This window comes from Eublepharis macularius, chromosome 17 (assembly GCF_028583425.1).
Source record: "Eublepharis macularius isolate TG4126 chromosome 17, MPM_Emac_v1.0, whole genome shotgun sequence".
Classification (NCBI taxonomy): Eukaryota; Metazoa; Chordata; class Lepidosauria; order Squamata; family Eublepharidae; genus Eublepharis; species Eublepharis macularius.
Window position 1 is genome coordinate 36407673 of NC_072806.1, and position 22015 is coordinate 36429687.

General features: G+C 49.3%; 1 protein-coding gene across 2 annotated transcripts in view; it reads right to left on the minus strand.

Moving 5' to 3' along the window:
- Positions 1-22015, minus strand: part of ACACA (acetyl-CoA carboxylase alpha) — a 297390-nt gene that overhangs the window by 247624 nt on the left and 27751 nt on the right. For both annotated transcript variants that reach the window (XM_055001998.1, XM_055001997.1), the window contains one exon: positions 1595-1727. In XM_055001998.1, the coding sequence (XP_054857973.1) occupies positions 1595-1727 (133 nt within the window). The remainder of the gene's footprint in view (positions 1-1594; positions 1728-22015) is intronic.

A 22015-nucleotide genomic window follows, 5' to 3' on the forward strand; every position in this document is an offset into this window, starting at 1 on the left:
CAAAGTATGCCATTATTATACCCACAACAAAACACCCTGTGAGGTGGGTGGGGCCAAGAGAGCTCCAGAGAGCTGTGACTAGCCCAAGGTCACCCAGCTGGCTTCAAGTGGAGGAGGGAGTGGGGAATCAAACCTGGCTCTCCAGATTAGAGTCTCGCGCTCTTAACCACTACACCAAACTGGCTCTCTTTTACCTTTCCTCTGTACAATTCTCCTAGCATGAAATAGTCAGTGGAGGAGAGAGGTGTTACCTTGTTTTTTGGGGAGATCACAAATGTACACAAGGATTTCCCAAACAGAGCAAACAGCACACTCCCAGGACAACTGCAGGTCAGGAGATGATCGTGTAGAACGCAGGGTCAACCCTATGCCCAACCAGTACACTTCATAATGTGAGAATCGGCCCTCAAACGCCAATTTCTTGTGAGGTCCAAGTGCAGGTACTTGGGCAAAGCAGCAGCCCCATACAGAACAGGATTTATGGAGAAAGCCGACTCCAACTCACGTAAACCAGAGGTGAGCACCCCCACCCCCCTGGCACATATGCAGAATAGCGGCCCGCCCTTCTGCTTGACATGCAAGGCCAGTTCTCCACACTCAAGCATCCAAGGCACAAGCCCTGGAGGGACTGCTAAGTGGCACTGGGCAGGCAGCAGGGGAGAAGGGGGTAGGTACTGCTTCTGCCTGTCATCGCCTCCGGGACCCATACAGCTACCAGCCAGGCCTGAGGTAAGAAGCTGGCAGCAGGGATGGCCTTAGCATGGTTCTGATGTGTCTGCCCAAGGACAACCCTCACTTCCTCCCACCGACCGAGAGCCAAACTCGATGAGATGCTGTCCCTGGGTTTGCGTTACCATTTTAAAGACTGAGTTCCGACCCAGGAATTCCTTTGAACTGTGATTCTCGAAACCTTATGCCATAGTAAAGTTAGTTAGTCTTAAAGGTGCTACTGGACACTTTTCGATCTTTAAACTGCAAGGGTCCAATTCTGGCCAGTACTACAATGGCACTGGGGGAAAAGGGGATCCCATCCTCCCCCCGTGCCATTTTTCCCAACTGAAATGGTGCTGGCAGGGACATGTGGGTAAATAATACACCCCCACATCAATTTGGGGTGGAAAAATGGCATGGGGGGGACGGCAGGATCACTCCTCCCTGCCTCAGTGGCTCTGACCAGGTTGGGCCTTCGTGGCCCAGACTGCAGGAGCTCTTGGGTGGGAACTGACCCTTGCAAATGCATCCCCAGAGAAGCTCGTCTCATCTTGTTTAGCCCTTAGTTTACTTGCATTCCACCTTTTGCAGAGGTCAACACTGGTGTTTTGGCTCATGGGCCAGAAAGGTCGTTGGCTCCTGTTATAAACTGATAAATGTTCATGTGGCACTTAAAACTTTTTTGGAGGCTGGGGCACACCGGAGCAGCAAACATGCAGCCGTACTTACAGCTGAACCTGAGTTTGATTCATTGCCAAGGGAGCAAGCAGCCTACTGTTTTAAATACGTTCCTTACACAGCTCCGTTCTAACCCTGATAAAGAAAGTAAGTTGAGCTTTCTTTAAACTCAGCCTATTTTTTTAAAAAACAGTTCCCAACTCACCTTCTCAATAACTTTGTTCCCCCCAAAGCGCGTGACAAACTCTGCTGGAGACGCAACCGTGAAGTCTCTCTGGAGGTCAACTTTCTTCCTATCTCGGCCTTGCTTCATGAGGTGGAGACCGGACATACTGGGCCTGAAGGAAAAGGGAACGACAAGGCAAGTGAGCAGCGGGATGCGCTTCACTGTGTCATCAATCAAGCCACAAAACTCCAACTTGACAAAGCAACGAGTGAGTGAGGTTCGAGCCCTGTATGAGGCGGACCTGCCTCTCCTCATGCCCTCATTATCTATACATCATTGGCCTTCTCGAACTCACGCAGCTCTGTCCCTTCACAGCCCACATCTCACTCGCACCCACCCACCATTCCTCCATCTTTTCTGACTCAAGTACCCTCCACTAAGCAGGCCTCACCACAACAAGCAGTGGGAGCCACCCCATGTGAAATCCTTCTTTGGTCCAGTAACGATGCAGGAATTGGGAACTGTCTCCCATCTGCAGCTCAGGATAACTTACCCATCTTCAGGGGTCATTTTGTAGAAAAGGAGCTGGAGGAACTCATTAGCATAACTCATTAGCATATGCCATGCCCCCTTGACATCACCAGAAGTGTGTCATTAGCATAACTGATTTGCATATGCCACACCCCCTGGCATCACCTATCCTGGTTGTTTTGGACCCAATCCTGGCCATTCAGGACCAAAATTGGGCCCAAAATGGCAAAAAAGGGGCTGAAAATGGTCAAAAAGAGGCCCAAAATGGTCAGGATTGGGACGCTGATGAGCAGGAGAGTGATCCACCACCTGACAGAGGCCCGATCCAGGCTGATTCGGCCCCAATCCAGGCCAAAACGGGCCCCAAATGGCCAAGAGTCAGGTGGGCGGGGCCACCTGACACGTGACCTCTTTGGGGAACTGCCGGAACTGCGTTCCGGTGCGTTCCCCCTCAAAATGAGCCCTGCCCATCTTCCCATCACCCCTCCCACCAGTGATTATCACCCTCTACCCCTCACAACAATCCCATGAGGTAGGTTCAGACAAGAGAAAAACAGCTTCAGGTGGGTGTAGGAGATATGAACCAGGGTCTACGTCCATTGGTATACCAATGAGAGGAGAAAAGTCTCCTTCCTCGTCTGTCTCCCTCTTTCCCTTACACACAACAGGCCCTTGATGGCTTGGCCCCATCTCAAAAAGCAGTCGTGGGGCAGTTGACTCGGGGGCAAAGAAAGGCTGCCTGCAGCTGAAGGGAGGAAGTCTTCAGGCAAGGAAGGGAACTATACCTTATTTCTGTAGGCACACGGGTCAGAGGGTAACAAGCTAAGATAAGAAAGACAAGGCAAACAGAAGTCACTGGGTAGGATGATACATTTTTCCTGACTCCAAGAGCCAATTTCAGAACGTTCGCTGCATCTTTAATGGCTCAACTCCCCAAACACGCACGCTTTCTCTGTTAATATAATAACACGTTCCGCATTGTTTAACATGTCATGTTTAATATGTACGCTTTGTTCAGACAAGTTTTTATTCACATTTCTGTAATCCTAGTTCTATTCATTGCTTATAAGATCTATCGCCTTATTAATTGTATTGATTTACACTGGGTAATCCACCAGTGAATCTCAGTGGGAAAGCAAACTATGCAGGGCTTTTTTTCTGGGAAAAGAGGTGGTGGAACTCAGTGGGTTGCCAGCACAGGGGGCAACTCTTGGCAGGAGGTGGTGCCCCTGGAACCACATGTGCACTCACGCAAAGGGCACGCACGCTCCCAGGACCACACAATGATGTCACTTTGGGTCAGCTGGAACAAGGGGGGAGTTTTTTAAAGTTTAAATCGCTCTTGGCGAAAATGGTCACATGGCTGGTGGGCCCGCCCCCCTGATCTCCAGACAGAGGGGGGTTTAGATCACCCTCCGCACTGCTGGAGTGGCGCAGAGGGCAATCTGAACTCCCCTCTGTCTGGAGATCAGGGGGGCGGGGCCACCAGCCATGTGACCATTTTCAAGAGGTTTCAAGAGACTATATATAACATAAATACATAAATAAAGAGAGCAGCATTTCCCTCGTTTTTAATAGCAGGAGTACCCACTTGCTTCAGGGTTAGAACTATACCTTTTCACACGCCCACTCAGAGATGCAAACTTTCTGTTAACTCACAGAACAACAAGCAGCCCTTCCTCGTGTTAAATTTCTATCCCACACTCTTATTAAAAGTGTGTATCAAGGGCAACTTACAGAGAACATTTAGAAACAAACTATCAAAAGCAGCAACATCAAACCCAGCAGTTAAAACCATTACTAAAATGAGTAGTAGCAACATCCTCTCCCCTTTCAACTGCTCGTCAGAATTTCACCTCAATATTTGCTCAGGTGATTGGCAGGGTGATCGGATTGGGATTGCTGAATAGCAGGGGAGTAATAAGAACAAAAGTTCATGAATCAAACATCCAAGGAAAAACAGTCTCCCACAGGAAAAGTGTTTTTGCCATATATAACAGGGTTAACATACCTGTAACTTATGTTCATCGAGTTCTTCTGTGCTGACACACATGGGACTGCGCAGGCGCAGGCCAGCCGCCGGAGAATTTTCTAGAGCTTCCATGGCTCCGAAGGGGCCGTTTGTCGCGCGCCTCAGCGACCGTTTTCCCGCCCAAACGGTCACGTGATCCTCCAGCGACCAACGGCCCCTTCCCTCAGTTCTCCCTTGCCGCCGCTTGACCAACACACTTCAGCCATAACACCTTAAAAACACCAATTTCCGTTACAGCCAACACAGTATTGTGCATTGGAGTTCACAGCGGGGTAGGAGGGAGGGTTGTGTGTCAGCACAGAAGAACTCGATGAACATAAGTTACAGGTATGTTAACCCTGTTTTCATCTTCGTTCTTCTGTGCCTCCACACATGGGAGTGTACCAAGCTTCACACAATAAGGAAGGCGGGGGTGAAGTCCAACACAATTTTATTAAGCAAACAAGAACAACAATAAATAGATATGCATATATACATCTATGTAAAAATACTGTGTAAGGACACATAAATACTCAATATTTACATATATACACACCCCCAGGTACATATATACACACTTTCACTCAAGGGTACCCAACAGGTACGTCAAGAAAGTCATACCAAAACTCCCTCAGGAAAAGAGGGAGTGTAAGACAGCCTTGGCCACAGATACATCCTGCTCCGCATTGACATCAACGGCGTAATGCCTGACAAAGGTGTCTGCAGAGGACCATGTGGCTGCTTTACAAATGTTAACCAGGGGCACCCCCCTGAGGAGTGCCGAAGAGGATGCTTGGGACCGCGTGGAGTGGGCTCTGACATGAAGCGGGCAAGCCACCCCTGCCAGGGAATAGGCCTTGTTAATGGCCGTCACAATCCACCTAGACAGGGTCTGTGAGGAAGCCCTGTTACCCTTGTCCTTGGCCCCAAAACATACAAACAGGTGAGGACTGGAGCGGAATCCCTTCGTCCTATCCAGGTAATAGGCTAGGGCCCTCTTCAAGTCTAGGGTATGGAGGGCCTTTTCCCCCTTAGAGGAGGGTTGAGGAAAGAATGCAGGCAGTGAGATATCCTGCGAGAGGTGGAAGGCGGACACCACCTTGGGCAGGAACTCAAGGCAGGGACGCAGGACCACCTTGTTGGGATGAAACACAAGAAAGGGAGGGTCAGACCGCAGTGCAGACAGTTCACTGACCCTTCTGGCCGACGTGACGGCCACCAAGAATGCTACCTTGTAGGATAGCATATCCAAGGGGCATGTAGCCATAGGTTCAAATGGAGGCAACATGAGATGTGAGAGCACCAAGGACAGTGACCACCGAGGCACTGGCGCAGACACAGGTGGGTAAAGATTGTACATGCCCTTAAGGAACTGGCGGGATTGTGGGTGAGAAAACACCGTAGCACCCTCAATTCGGGTGTGAGCAGCTGATATCGCTGCCAGGTGGACCTTGAGGGAGGAAACCTTCAAGCCCATACCACGCAAGTGGCACAAATACTCGAATACAACCCCCAAGGGACTGCTGTCAGGCACCACCCCTCTGGCAAGTGCCCAGAGCTCAAACCTGCGCCACTTGGCCGCATAAGCGCGCCTAGTGGATGGCCGACGAGCATTCAGGAGGACCCTTTGTACCTCGTCAGTAAAGCCTATCGGGGAGGAACGATCCGCCAAGCCGTTAGGTGCAGCTGCTTGGGATCGTGGTGGACTAGGCTCCCGTTTAGGAGAAGGTCTTGCCGAGGAGGCAGACTCACATACGTCCGTTTGGACATCCGCAGGAGCTTCGGGAACCAAACCTGCCGTGGCCAGAAGGGGGCCACTAGGATGCAGTCCGTCCCGTCCTCCTCTATCTTGCACAGGACCCTGGGAATCAAGGGGAACGGAGGAAACATGTAGTGCAAGCCCTGCGTCCACGTAAACTGGAAGGCATCCCCAATAGAGAGGGGGTCGCCCCCTGCCCTGGAACAGAACGTGTGGGCCTTGGTGGTCGCCGCAGTGGCGAACACATCTATCACTGGATGACCCCACATCTGGAAGATCGGCCCAACGCACTCTACGTTCAGTTCCCACTCGTGTTCCAGTAAAGGGACCCTGCTGAGGGCATCTGCCCGGGCATTGTCTGACCCAGCCACGTGTATAGCACGGAGCGACACGCCGTTCTTGATAGCCCACTGCCAAGTGAGTGTGGCTTCCCGGCACAGGGCCATGGACACTGTGCCCCCCTGCTGATTCACGTAGTACATGGCAGTCGTGTTGTCCGTCTGCACCAACACCTGACGATTTCTCAGCAGTGCTGTAAGAGACACAAGTGCGAAACGAATGGCCCTTAGTTCAAGCACATTGATATGGAGGGTCTTTTCCCTGTCAGACCAGACATCTTGCACAGACACATCACCACAGTAAGCACCCCATCCCATCAGAGAGGCATCAGTGGTAACCGTGATGTCATGGTGTTGATACCCAAAAGGGGTCCCTCTAAACAAGTTGTCATCAGACAGCCACCAGTCCAAGGAGGAGAGGATGACCCTCGGGATAGAGAATTTGAGGGACGGAGGGTGCAGTAGAGCATCGTACCTCCGCACAAACCAGTTCTGGAGAGGGCGCATACGCAGCCTAGCGAAAGGCACCACAGAGGTGGCTGCTGCCATATGCCCTAGTAAGCACTGGATAGCGCGCACAGACTGGAACCGGTTCCTTTTAAACATGGACACTAGACCCCTTAGGGACCGAGCCCTCTCCAAGGGGAGCAGGGCCTTACCCTCCACAGAGTCCAAAAGTGCACCAATGTAGGACACCTTGCAGTTGGGCACCAGTTTGGATTTCTCCAAGTTCACCAGGAGCCCCAGGCGTTGGCACGTGCTAAGTACCAAGCCAATGTCCTGCACCAGCCTAGACTCTGAGTCAGCCACGATGAGCCAGTCATCGAGGTACGGAAAGATAGTACAACCTTCTTCCCGTAGGAAGGAAACCACAGGGGCCACACATTTAGTGAACACTCGTGGGGCAGTGGATAGGCCAAAGGGGAGCACCTTATACCGGAAAACCCTTTGCCGGTAAACAAAGCTCAGGTATTTCCTGTGCTCCTTCCGTATGCCCACGTGAAAGTATGCGTCTTTTAAGTCAAGAACCGCAAACCAATCCCCGTTTCAGCAAGGCGATCACAGCCGCCAACGTTACCATTTTGAATTTGGTCACCTTGAGGAAGGCATTAAGGCCCCTCAGATCTAAGATGGGACGTAAGCCCCCATCCTTCTTAGGGACCAGGAAGAACCTAGAGAAGAAACCCTTTACAGAGTCGTCATAGGGCAATTCTTCCACAGCACCCTTGGCCAAGAGCGACACGATCTCCGCATCCAGCTCGGCCATAGTGTTATTGACAGCTGTCAGGGGTGAACTGCATCTAGGCAGCCCAACAAACTCCAGCCCGTACCCCAGTTCAACAATAGTTAAGACCCATGAGTCAGATGTTATTGACTCCCACTCAGAGAGGAGTGGACTAAGTCTGTCCGAAAAGTTCGGGGGTACGGCTGGCGCGACCTGTCAGTACTGCCTCCCGGCGCCCTGCTGGTCCTTCTGCAGGGCCGGTTGCTGTGCCTGACGAGGCTTGAAGGGCCGACGCCTCCTCTGCTGTTGTGCGGGAGGGTAGGGCCGCTGCTGGTAGGCAGGATACTGATGATAGCCCGGCCGCTGCTGTTGGTATCTGCCCTGGTAGTGGTAAGGGCCGGACCGGGGAGCGTACCGTGACCTGGAGGAGGGCTTGTCCGCTGGAGCCAGACCCAAGGACCGCGCCGTCTGCCTGTCCTCTTTTTTCTTTTTCAGGGTCTCGTCGGTCGATTTGGAGAACAGCGAGTCCCCTTCAAAGGGCATGCTCTCCACCCTGGAACGCACCTCCTGGGACAGGGCCGTAGACCGCAACCAGGAGTGGCGCCTGAGGACCACCGCCGACGCCATCCCTCTAGCAGCAGTGTCAGCAGCGTGGCTCCCAGCGTTCATCTGCTGCTTAGACAGCCTCACAGCCTCCGTCTGTAGCAGGGACACCACAGCCTTCTGCTCAGGAGGGAGGTCCCGGGTATAGGATGCCAACTTCTCCCAGAGGTACAGCTGGTACCCTGCCATGATGGTCTGGTAGTTGGCAATCCTCAGACCCAGCGAAGCGACGATGTACTGGCGCCTGCCCATGGCATCAAGCTTCTTGCCCTCTTTATCGGCAGGCACCGAGGAGTGACCCGATCGTCGGGGGTTGAACTCCTCTGTGACCAAGGAGGAAGGTGGAGGGTGTTTCACCAACGCCGGCCAGGTGCCCTGCTTGATCTTGTAAAGCTGCTCGATGCGCTTGGACGTTGGAGGTTGATCACAGGGCACCTGCCACACCTTCTCCACAATCTCCTCAATACCCTCGAGTATGGGGAAGCCTACGTACGCCGGATTATCTCCATAGATACGTTTGAGGAGCTTGTCCTTGGTCTGAGGAAGTGCCGAAGAGATGTCCATCTCGAGAGCCTTGGCCATCCTTGCCATCTGATCGGCGTAGATGCGGAGGTCCTCGAATGGCGAGTCCGCAGATGGCACTAGCTCCTCAGCTGGCGATGGTTCGGACCAGGACTCCGACTGGTAGCCGCCAAAGCTCTCGACATCCTCCTCATCGGAACCGAGCTGGGATTCCGGAACCTGGAGCGGAGGGGGAGCCCACGCCGACCTCGACGTCGAAGGCCTCGGTTCCGACACGGAGAAGCCCGCAGGTGCCCCCTCCCATTGGCAACGGTATGGCGAGGGGAGGTAGGAAGCCTGCCGATGCCGGGACGCAGTGGACCGGACTGATCGGACACTGTCCCCGGAACCATGCCGCTCACGACCGACCAGAGGTGGAGACGGACGGACAGGCGACGGACGGCTCCGACGAGGAGATGGGCTCGGTTCCAGCCTCGGCGACCGAAGGGCAAGCGATGGTTGGCTCCGACGGTGCGGGCTCGGCTCCGGCCCCGACGAGAATTCCGCGGGCACCGTCTCGAAGGCCATCGGATCCGGCACCTGCACGGAGACGTCCTCTGGCTCCGGGGAGCCCAGGTGAGGGGAAGGCGTGTGAGGAAGCACGATGACCTCCTCCTGAGGAGCGGGACGCGGCGACCGATGGTGCTTGGTCTTTTTCTTCTTCTTCGGTGGTTCCGAAGAAGACCTCGGAACCGACGCGCTCCTCGCCTTCGAAGGGGACCTCGGCTTCGACCTCTTAGGCTTCATCGGAACCGATCCGACCGTCGGTTCCGACCGGGGACTCGGTACCAGGATCCTCGGTTCCGAAGCTGGTCTCGGATCCGACCTGGTAGATGACGCGCTACGGGGCGGCCGCACCGGTCCCTGCGCTGGAGAGGCCGCTCTCGACGCCGAGGTACTCGGGGGACGCGGTTTCGACCCCGACCTCGCGGAGGCCACTGAGCCAGCTCTGGAATGCCGTTCGGCAGAGGGGCTTGGGCCGGCCTTGGAGGAGGGCAACGGAGCGCCTCCGGACATGACCTTCTGCCACAGGGAGGAATTCAATCGGGCCTTGCGCTCCTGCCGGGCCTTGCTGGTGAAGCCCTGGCAAATTTTACAGGCCGTCACATTATGGGTCTCTCCCAAACAGAACAGGCACAGTTCATGGCCATCAGTTTTGGCCATTTTCGTGTGGCATTGGAGGCAATGCTTGAAGAGAGCCTTTGAGGCCATCTTCAGGGGCACGCGAAAGGAAGGTCAAAAACAGTCCGAGTCAAATTACCGAGTCCACAACAATGTCCAAAACGAGATCCGAAGAATAGTCGAGGTCACGAAGTCCGAAGTCAAAAGCCAAGCAATCAGTCAGAATAAAGCACGAAGCACAAAAAAGCACAGAGCAACGAAGCTCACGTTCTCTCCAAGCGGCGGCAAGAAGAGAACTGAGGGAAGGGGCCGTTGGTCGCTGGAGGATCACGTGACCGTTTGGGCGGGAAAACGGTCGCTGAGGCGCGCGACAAACGGCCCCTTCGGAGCCATGGAAGCTCTAGAAAATTCTCCGGCGGCTGGCCTGCGCCTGCGCAGTCCCATGTGTGGAGGCACAGAAGAACGAAGATGAACAAAGGAATTACTGATCAGATGGGAAAGCTTATGGAAAAGCATAACCTTCAAGCAGTATTCAGACCCACCCGAAAAATACAACAGATGCTACGATCAGCAAAAGACAGCAGAGACCCCCTCACCTCTGCAGGAGTATACCGTATACCCTGCAGCTGTGGACAAGTTTACATCGGGACCACAAAGCGTAGCATCCAGACAAGAATAAAAGAACATGAAAGACACTGCAGACTTGGACAGCCTGAAAAATCAGCAGTGGCTGAACATAGCCTAACTCAAACAGGGCACAGTATCTTATTCCAGGACACCAAAATACTGGACAACACTTCCAACTACTTTGTCAGACTGCACAGGGAAGCCATTGAAATTCACAAACATAAGCAAAACTTCAACAGGAAAGAAGAAACCTTAAGAATGAACAGAGCATGGGCTCCGGTTCTGAAAAACACCAGGCCAACAAAACACTCCACACCCAACAATAGCCCTGCAGAGAAGATTAGCACATCAAGCACCAATCCATATGCAAAAGAACCGCCTCAGGATACAGTGAAGCCTCCCGCCATTAGCATTCCACACCCTGGGAAACTCTTACAGAATGACTCAGCTCAACCCCACCCCTCCTGAGTAGATACAAATGACCTACATCTTTTCCACACTGTGACACTGAGAGATCTCTGTCTTTTGGTGCTACACCTCTGAAGATGCCAGCCACAGCTGCTGGCGAAACGTCAGGAACTACAATGCCAAGACCACGGCAATACAGCCCGGAAAACCCCCAACAACCATCGTTCTCCGGCCGTGAAAGCCTTCGACAATACATCAAAAGTTCATTTGTATACAGCTCTTCTGGAGAGATTAGTGCGCCCACCATGAGCAGTGAACAGAGTCAGTGTTGTTATCCCCACAATACAGCTGGAGAGCTGGGGCTGAGAGGAGGGGCTGACCCAAGGCCACCTGCAGAGCTCATGGCAGTAGTGAGATTCCAACCAGCAAAGCGCTGCATCACAGCTCAGTTACTTAATCACTACACTACACCAGCGCCACATATTCCCCAACTGTCCCTGTTTAACCAGGGAGAGTCAGGGAATATATGGCAGTGGTGTAGTGTAGTTTACCAGGGACAGTCCCTATTTACTGTAACACGTCCCATATAAATCACTGCCCCTGCTTGGTACGTCCTTTTGCTTTTTGGGAATACCCAAAATATTTGCAACCCTGCCATTCCTCAGGGTTCGATTCTTTCTCCAGGGTGTCCACAACAGCATAGGGCAATTGCATCTTGGTCCCAGCACACATGCATGCACAAAAATGTTGAGGCTATGCACTGCTTGGCAATTTCAACTGTTGCAGGAATATATTTTGAACCATGATAGTATATAATGACAGGTTTTTCCAAACGTAGTTATAACTAAAAGAATACTGATTCGGTTTTTAAATCAGCAGAGGACAGGCTATTAGATTTGCTATTTATTGAATTTTTAACCCACCCTTCCTCCAGTGACAACCGGCCTGGTATAGTGGTTTCAGTATCAGACTAGGGTCTGCGAACATGGGTTCAAATCCCCTGCATACAAGCCAAGAAGCAAAACCTTTTTCTCTAACCTGCCTCACAGGGTTGTTGTGGGTCCAAAGTTGAGAACAACTTTTGCCACATGGAGCTCCTACAAGGAACAGAGGGGCGCAAATGCACGCAGGTAGGGAGGATTGCATGTAAGCTCAGAGCAGCAATCAGGGATTGCAGGTGCCGGCCAGTGGCGAGCAATCTCCTGGCAGTTTACCTACTTCAGCCCACTACCAGCAGGCACCCCAGGAACACACACAGTGTGCACGCACTCCCAATGGATGCACCAGCTGCAGAAGTGCTCCCGCACCTTGTTTGGAGCCAAAATTGAGCCGATTCTCAAAGAAGTGCCCCCACACGGAGCGCGAGAGTGGCCCCATGCCAGCATGATGATGTCACGTCCAGATGGGATGACATCATGCAAGCACCAGGAGCGCATACATGTGAAAAAACACACACCAGAGGCACGAGATAAGTGCCAAGTCTCCCCTCCCCCTGGACCTGGCAACCTTAAGCAACACACACAGTTTTCTACTTTATCCTTTCACAACAACCCTGTGAGGTAGTTAGATTGACAGACTGTCCTAGACCGACACTTAAGTGCCACACCACAATGAATCTCAATGTGTTTTTGTTGCAGAGGAAGTGAACGCAATATATAATAGGCAACCAGAGATTGAGCACTGATCATCTGATACTACTATGTAATCTGTGTCATTTAACGTGACGCTTATGCTTAGTTTCAGCTCTGCGTGGTTTCAGACTCCTGCAATCCCAGTTCTATTGCCCTGTCTACTGGATGTCCTATCCTGTTGATTGCATTGACTTCCACTGCGTAATCTGCCTCGAGTCTCAGCGAGAAAGGAAGACTATAAATAACATAAATTAATACGAGGCGTTACAGACATCTGTGAAACAGTGGAAAATATGGGAGGCAAATGGAATTTCCCGCAACCATGTAGCTAGAGAATCCCGGGGTGCTCTTATTCACTGCATTCCCAGCATCCTGGAGTGGTGCGTGCATCCAGGGCTTTGTTCCAGCTGGAACGCAGTGGAACGGAGTTCCAGAACCTCTTGAAAATGGTTGCATGGCCGGTGGCCCCACCCCCTGACCTCCTCTGTCTGGAGATCAGGGGGCGGGGCCACCAGCCATGTGATTATTTTCGCAGAGGGTGATTTAAACTTTTAAAAACTCCCCCTTTGTTCAAGCTGACCCAAAGTGATGTCCTTGGCCCTGGGAGCATGCGTGCACTTTGTGTGCGCACATGTGATACCAGGGGCACCACCTCCCGCCAAGAGTTGCCCCCTGTGCTGGCAACCCGCTGAGTTCCATCACTTCTTTTCCCAGAAAAAAAGCCCTGCGTGCATCTAACATGGTGCTTTAATTTCGCAAGGCTCTTTTCGGCCACCAAGAATTTCTGCACAATACCAACGCCACCCCTGATTTTTTTAATTAAAAAAAGGAATACCTAGCTAAAGCCCGCCCCCCTTTTCACAATGGATGCGGGGCCACCTTTACCTCCAGAGATTTTGGCAAGGTATTCCCTGTGAGTGTGGCATAATCAAGTTCCTACAGTCGTAGCAAAGCTATGACTCAGGCCATTTCAGACTGGGACTGAGGTTCCCATGACAGGATGTTCATAAGTGTTTTAAAAACCCTGGAAACAGAAAACTAGATCATCAGGCAAGAAGAAGGGTTTGAGCCCAGCGCTCCCTGTGGAAGGCTAGTTTTCTACATGCAGGACCTTCATGTTCAATAATACAAGCCCCAGCTTGCAATCCAAAGAGACAGCATACCGGTTTAACTCACCTCACTGGTTTTTTTCTCTGAATAGCATGCAAAAAAGATTTTTTTTTTTTTGCAGTTTTACACCCAAGGCTTCATTTGCATCAGGCCCACCCATGCTTAGACCCCGAATCTATTTTTTGGGGACAATATCTACGGAGCATCTGCCTAAGCATCTACGGAGGGCCTTCCTTTCCCTGCTAGGCAATAAAAACTTTCATCTGCTCACTCAAGATTCAGAAATTACCCAGAAGAACAACAGAGCCGGACAGAAAAAACTGGCCCCAAACTTCTCCAAGCACTCCAGAAAAAAATTAAGAAGTCAAAAATATCCATCAAGAGTATTCAGCAAGATTTATTTAAAACATTTTTATACCACACTTTCCAAAGAGGTCGTCCACAGTAATTTCCAACATTAACCTAATAAATACAGTTAAAAACAAACAACATAAACTAATGAAGCAGGAGCAAGATGCAGCATAAAAATGACTGACATGAAAGAAACTAAATCATCAAAAATCATGAAACACCATCAGCATGAGAAGAGGGGTGGTCGCTTAAAAAGCGGGGCGGGGGGATAAAAATCACAATTAAAATGCATGGTGAAAGAAAATAAAACGTTAGGCTTAGCACAGAAAAGTTAATGAGAGGGGGGAAGAACATGTCGCAAGCAAGATACTATGATACAAAGTCCCATCTTTCAAGCTTATCCACTCCACTGCCCAAAACAGAATGATCTTCAGAGATACCTGGGATTTGGAGTCTGGGCTTGGCCAGAGGTGTGAAGAAGGGATCGAACTGGGAGCATAAGGCTGAGGACAAGCAGTTCCTTTTTGCAGGTAGTTGGGAGAACGGAGAGTTAGGCAGGTGCACAAACCAAAAGGCTAGAGACAAAGGACTCTTGACTCTCAGCCTGTGGCCCTGTGTGATCCACGCTGGTGGAATCAGTACCAGTTCAGGTTGACCCGTACCAGGTGCATCGGAGCATATTGGGGAGCTGTATGTCTATTTAAATGTTTTGGGCGTGCACGTGCATACTGCAACATACTTCATCTCAGGGCTTTTTCTCTGGGAAAAGAGGTGGTGGAACTCAGCGGGTTGCCCTCAGAGAAAATGGTCACATGGCTGGTGGCCCCGCCCCCTGATCTCCAGGCAGAGGGGAGTTGAGATTGCCCTCCGCGCCGCTCAGTGCTGCTAACCTCCCCTCTGTCTGGAGATTAGGGGGCGGGGCCACCAGCCATGTGACCATTTTCAAGAGGTTCCGGAACTCCGTTCCCCCACGTTCCCCCTGAAAAAAAGCCCTGCTTCATCTTCTAAGCTGCTTTAAGTCAACAGGGTGAGAGGAAAGCATGGAAAAATATTTTAATGAAATAAAACATGCTTCACAAATTCAATCTCTAGAATTTCCTAGAAGCACACTTCTGCAACGATATACAGTCTGAAGTTCAATCTTTAAAAGAATACACTAAGGTCATTCGGTGAGGATCTGCTTTATGTGCTATTTGAGGTGGGACTCGGGGCTGCCTAAAATGGGGCACCACTTGGTGGTGGTGGCAACAAGAGGAAGAAAGTTAACGCACATAAGGTATATTTGGCACCACTTCTTCTGTTCTTCTGAAAGGAGGTCAAAACAGCACTTTTAAGTTAATTTGGAATTGGGTATATTAGTTTTCGCTGGATCTAGATTTAGCTAGAAACTGAATTTTGTTGCAACTGATGTTGATTTTGGTCTTGGGCAAGGCTTTTTTTCAGCTAAAACACGGTGGAATGGAGTTCCCGCGCCTCTTGAAAATGGTCACATGGCCAGTGCCCCACCCCCTGATCTCCAGACAGAGGGAAGTTTAGATTGCCCTCCAAGCCGCTCCAGTGGTGCAGAGGGCAATCTAAACTCCCCTCTGTCTGGCGATCAGGGGGTGGGGCCACCAGCCATGTGACCATTTTCACCGAGGGTGATTTAAACTTTTAGAAACTCCCCCCTTGTTCCAGCTGACCCAAAATGACGTCATTGGCCCTGGAAGCATACGTGCATTTTGCGCGCGCACGTGTTACCAGGGGCACCACCTCCCGCCAAAAGTTGCCCCCTGTGCTGGCAACCCACTGAGTTCCACCACCTCTTTTCCCAGAAAAAAAGCCCTGGTCTTGGGACACTGTGGAGTTACCTTTGTTGGGGGGCTCTGTCGCCCTACTGTGCTTTGCTTTTTATACCTACAGATCGTATTTCAAGTACAGGTTAATTTAAATGTCACCCATGAACTTTCCTTTTATCACAAGATGCTGTGTACCAGCCACTGAAAAGCAGGCTATAAATATTTAATTATAATACAAATTATAAATAAAGCTCAACTACTGGATGAAGAAGATAAACCTAACTTAAGGTTTTCCACAAACAGCTGGGCAAATGAATGCACGAAACCTGTTTAGATTAATAGCCTCCTTATGTATGTTGGCCTAAGAGGGAAAGAAAAATCAATTATTTTCCAATTAAAAACAATTTAGAATTCAGACACTTCATTTTAAGACTTCAAGCTGATTCACGTCCACTTCCTCAGTAATCTTTCCAATGTCCCTGTAAAGTAGGCCACTACTAATTGTTTCCATATTACAGATGTTGGGGAAAGAGAGGGAAGACACAACATCAGCTATCACTAGTTACCTACGTATTTTTGTAAAAGGATTTTGCAAAGTCACACGCCAATCCTAAACTGGTTTACTGAGAAAGTCCGACCAATTTCAATGAGGCTTCCGGCTTAAGTACTCAAGGACCCCCAACCCAGAGGTGTCATTTCATTTCATGCCATGAACATGCTCAAATCTGAACTGCCGGGAATGTCAGCCCGTCCTTGCTTTTGAAGCCTGGAGTCTCTGCAGAGCAAAAACCACTGAGATGATTTTCGTGAACACAAAAGTTCCGCAGAAATTCAAAACCTTGACTTGTCCCCTTTACCAGCTTTTTGCTCTACAAGCAAAGCTCCTGCCTGCAGCACAGGATCTCTGCCTCCTTTTAACCCAAAATATCACTCTCTGCCCGAAAGAAAAGAAACATCTCGAAATAAATAACAGATCCTTATCAGATTTAAACCAGTGATATTCCATTCAGGATCCACTGAAAAAGAGCCTGCAGTCACCTCTCCAAAATCTGACCAAACAAACATTTCTCCTACCTTTGAAGCATATGATACGTCATATCTGGAGTTTCCTCTGTGGATTCTTCCATACTGTCTCAGGAAAAAAGAGAATTTCCCGGGTTCAGTTTCTAGATTGGTTTCTGCTCTCCTTCCTCTGCTGCAGCTTTAAAGTGAGCTTCCGAGAATGTCCACATTTGCATGGTACCCTCCTTCCAAAAAGAGCTGCATTTCACTGGCTGCTTTGCATTTTTAACCTTTGGCCCCCTCCTTTTCTCCACACACACATGCACACCTCATCCACACACTGTCTCGCTGTGTACATTGTGTACATACTCAGCTGGGGAGGGGATTGGGAAAGAGCAGCACTCTCAGATCTGCCTCAGAGAGAGAAAGAAAACAGACGATCAGGGGATGACAGAGACAAATGAAAAAATCGACAGGTTATGTAATTGGGCTTAAAGGGGGACAAGCAAGGCTGGCCAGAGGTGGGAAGGGGGAAACTTATTCCCTATGGCTGCATGGGCAAAAAGCAGAGATTCTTAAAAAAAAAAAAGAACCCTATAGTCTTCCCTACAACTCTCTTCCACATTGGCAAACTGCATAAATACGCCCACACCCTCCTGAGAATCTTGCAGCATATTCAAGACTATCAGATTTAAAAATACAGGCACATGTATTGGGGCATAAAATTCAGGGGATTATAAACTCTGTTCAATAGATACATGGAGTGGCTCCTCAGTTCTCGACCTATGAAAGCTTCAGTGCTTTGCCCCAAGGAAGTCCCCTAGTCCATCTAGCTCAGCCTCGTACTGTCTGCTCTGGTTGGCAGCTCCCACCACCTCCAAAAGGTTGGTTGCCATATCAACCCACAAGAAAATCCAACACCCAAATGTAGGTAAATGCCTCTGATAAAAATCGACCAAAACATCACATTGTGCAAGTGTTCAGGTTTTGCAGAGCTCTTCATCATATGGATTATTTTTAAAGGGGGTGGGAGACAAACACATCTTTTGGGCCATAGATTTAAGGCCCCTGTGTGCACAGTCCTTAGCCAGTGTTGTGTGGTGGTTAGAATGTCAGACTAGGAGCTGGGAGGCTCCAGGTTCGATTCCCCACTCTGTCATGGAAGCTTGCTGGGTGACTTTGGGCCAGACACACATTCGCTCTAATCTCCCTTACAGGGTTGTTGTGAGGATAAAATGCAGGACAGTGATGCAAGCCGCTTAGGATCCCCATTAGGGAAAATGCAGGGTAGAAAAGAAGCAAATAAAACGAAGTGTACAGGATGCGCTTAGCTGGTGCCAAGTCCTTTAGCACTCAAAAGTTTGTACTATTTGTTGTGCTAGTTTGGATTTTACTACAGAACAATACAGTTACAAACTTTTTTGGAGTCTACTTTGGGAATGCTGGAATTTAGCCACTGAAGAAAGGGCCATTTCAAATGGAGGAAAAAGAAACTTGGTAACTGCTCTAAGCAATGTCACCACAGTTTGACTTCCATTGACTCTACTTGATGCTGCAACTAAAATTTTTCTCTGGTATACTCTGACATGACAGCATTTTACACACACACATACACAAGCACACATACAAGGACAGCTACATTTCCCTGTGTTCTCAACCTTTTAAGAGACTTGAGCGATCCATATGGTACCCAAGAGACATGTGATCAACTGCCCATTACAGGGATGTGTACCCGATGCACCCCAAAACCAGGAGCCAACATCAGTCCCCAATATAGCAGCAGACTTGATGCCTTCACTGACACAAGAGTTTATGCAGAAGGCAGCAATGCACTGCCGTGCCTGCTTGCAACACAACAGAAAGTCTTCAGCCACAGCTTACATTCTCTGACACACACCCTGTTTTCATCCAATCCAGGTTTTGAATCTCCAACATTTGGGCCAAGGATGTCACAACCTGCAAGTGACAAAACAGCATTTCCATGCCTGTAGCAATGCCAGCCAGCCAGAACAGAAACTAAAAAACCTGCCGATTGACACTGAAGAATCCATCTCGTTTCTAATAGGGGCTGACCTCATCAGCTCATCAGCCAGACAGAAAGGAGACCGCTTTCCCCTGTGATTGGGAAGACCGGCCCGTGGTATTCTGAGTTCCCTCAGTACACAGCAGGTTCCATTCAGCTTCTCTTCAATATAAGGTAAAAGGCAGTGCCCTGTGCAAGCACCGAGTCATTACTGACCCATGGGGGGGACATCGCATCACGACGTTTTCTTGGCAGACTTTTTGTCACGGGGTGGCCATTGCCTTCCCCAGTCATCTACACTTTACCCCCAGGAAACTGGGTACTCATTTTACCGACCTCAGAAGGAGGGAAGGCTGAGTCAACCTTGAGCCGGCTATTTGAACCCGGCTTCCGCCAGGATTGAACTCAGGTCGTGAGCAAAGCTTGGGCTGTAGTACTACAGCTTACCACTCTGCGCCACAGGGCTCCTTCTCTTCAATATAAACAGGCAATAAACCTAACCTTCAGAAATGCCTCAAATCCTGTTTTAAAACCATCTGTGCTATCCATAGCAAGTTCTATGAGTTACTTATCTGCCACATGAAGAAGCAGAACCAGAAGGGATGCCCATCTAGGACATTCTGATATGACCCAACTGGCGCATCTTTAGGACCACATCTTAGGACAACATGTGAACATATATAGCTGCCTTGGGCCTAGCCTTACAACTGGCCCATTTAAGCTTGGTCTATTCTGACCAGAAGCATCTCTTCAGCATCTCAGCCCCTCCAAACTGAAACCCTTGCCGGAGTTGAACACCGGAAGTTTGGCATGCCAAATGTGTTCTTCACAACAGAGCTGTGGCCTCCACCTCAGCAAGAACATATGACCCTCTGTTGCCACATCAGAGAACACCTTGTTTAGGATTGTTGGCTCCTACTGGCAAAAGCTCTCCAAGGACCTGGGCAAAGAAGGGTATCCGCCAGCACCTGTTACCCAAGACCCTTTAACTAGAGATACCAAGTTGGCCTGGAAACCTTCAGTAGTCAGTAGTACCCAGAAGCACATGCTCCTCAGCCATCAAGTCACAATCCTGCCTCCAAGCAGCTCAAGCTAGTGCACACAGTATTTTTGTTCTTTCTTATTTTATCCTCACAACCACCCAGCAATGTTGGTTAGGCTAAGAGTAAGTAACACAAAGGCAACCCGCAAGTCTTACGGAGATTGAAATTCAACACTGCCTTCTTCACTCTGTTGGCTCAGCACCAAATATGAAAATGAGTACTTAAGAAACATTGCAGCATACCCTGTGCCGCTTCTGTATTTTGCATAGAACCCAGCACATGGTTTATATAATCATTTCCATGCCCAAAAAAGGCACTATTCCAATGTTTCAAAAAAACAATATTTGAAATATACAAAGGGCAATAAAATAAAATAAAATTACTTGCAGAATAAAACGTCAACACTATGTAATTTCTCAAAAGCTTGAACTGAGAGCCTTGAGCTGCCATGGATCAAGCGCCAAGATCTTCAGGCCCTCTTTGGGCCCCTTGCAACTGGCAGACACCAGGAAACCAACACCAAGCCTGGTTCAAGCATCAAAAGCTTGGCCCTCTACCTTTACTTGGTCAAGGGCTCAGCATCTTCTGCCTACCGAATCCGTCCATATATCCAATGCAGAGGCTTCAATGGAGACCGGAGGCCTCTAACCTACAGCAACAGCCCCAGAATCCTTGCAACAGCTCCGCAGGTTCCAAGCTTCTGCAAGACCAGCTTTCAAGCAAATCTCCTCTGCTGCAAAGCTCATCAACTCCCGGCCACAAAACAGCTCAGAAATCAGATTAGAGGGTTGCAGGCTCTCACTACAGCGCCGGTCACGAGGTCAGAAACCTGGAAAGAAGCAGGCAGGAGGACGGAGGGCTTCCCAGCTGCCGCCTCCCCTCCCTTCTGATGTTCCCTCATCAACGGAAGAATCGAGGCGAATTTATTGTATGTGGCCATAGGCCTTCACAATCCAAAATCATTCATTAAAAACAGAACAAAAAATACAAGAATACAGATATAGTTACATAGATATAAATAGAATTACTATAAAATGCATTTTGCCTAAAATGTAAACATTAAACAACATTAAAACCAAACGGTTTCTAATCTATGTCAGGTGTTTACTCTCCTGGCTGCCACGTTTGCCCTTATTTTCCTAGTAGCCAGGGCATAGAGGGCCATCCTATTCGAAATAAAAGGGTCTGTACCTGAAAGAATAAAATTTAATTTCTCAAAGTCAGACAGAAGATGGAGACTAGATCAAATATTTGTGAGAATTTTTCCCCTTGGTTCCTGGTATAAGGGACAATTTTAAACACAGTGTGGTAAGTCCTCAATTGAGGTTCCACAGATACATACCCGCTGATCAATGTGTTTTTTTTTGGAGTCACCCGAGTAGCATCTCAGTTGGCATAGACTGGAAGCGTAATGACGTAAATGCTACCCTAAGCTTATAGACTGTGATATCAATCAGATAACGTGCTCTAATGTGGTCTTTTTTGATGGTTTTATACCATGGGGCAAATTTTGTTTTACTGATTAAAAAATTGTCAATTAGGGCATCCTCTTTGTATACCCATTCCCTTAAGTCAACATTGCTTCCCAGAGGTTGGAGCAATTCGTCCGGGATGGTATATCGAGATGCAATGCCATTAAGGAAAGTCGACCGGATTTTATCCTTGTTTGGCAGCTGGTGATAGCTCAAATAACTCAAATTACTGAAGGAACCTGGGTTTGTTCGTTGGTATTTTTTCTGCAATTTGAGAATCACTAAATGGGTTCTGCCCGTAGCAAGGCAGCCGGTGTCCCTTTTGGCAGGGCTAGAACACGTCTCATGAAAATGTTTTGAATTATTTCCCAGTTGCTAAGTGTTGGTTCCTTCCACCCCCATCAACGGAAGAGGGCAAGGAGATCAGCTGGGTCCCAAACCAGGCCAGATATAAACACCCCTGCCTGCATCAATGGACTTAAGTGTGCCTAACTCTGCACAAGATCACATCGCTTGTATCAAAGTATTTTTTTTAAATGTATCTTAAGACTCTAAAGAGGAGCAGGAAGAAACAGCATAGAGGCAGGTTGTGTAGTCACGTGATTTGCAAGTAGGAGATGCTTTACAAATGTAAGTCACCCTGAGCCTATGGGGCAGAATTAGCACATGTTTTGCACGTGGAAATTCCCAGTCCCTTGCATTAAAGGGGTGCGTGTGCTCCTACTGGTTGTTTTAATTCTGTTGTTTTCAAGAATTCCATTACCTCGTGTAGTCTTTATGGTTATTACCTGCCTTGGGTCACAATTATCTGGAAGAAAGACAGCCTTCTAAATATTTTAAATAAAGAAAATGTATCTCCAATTAA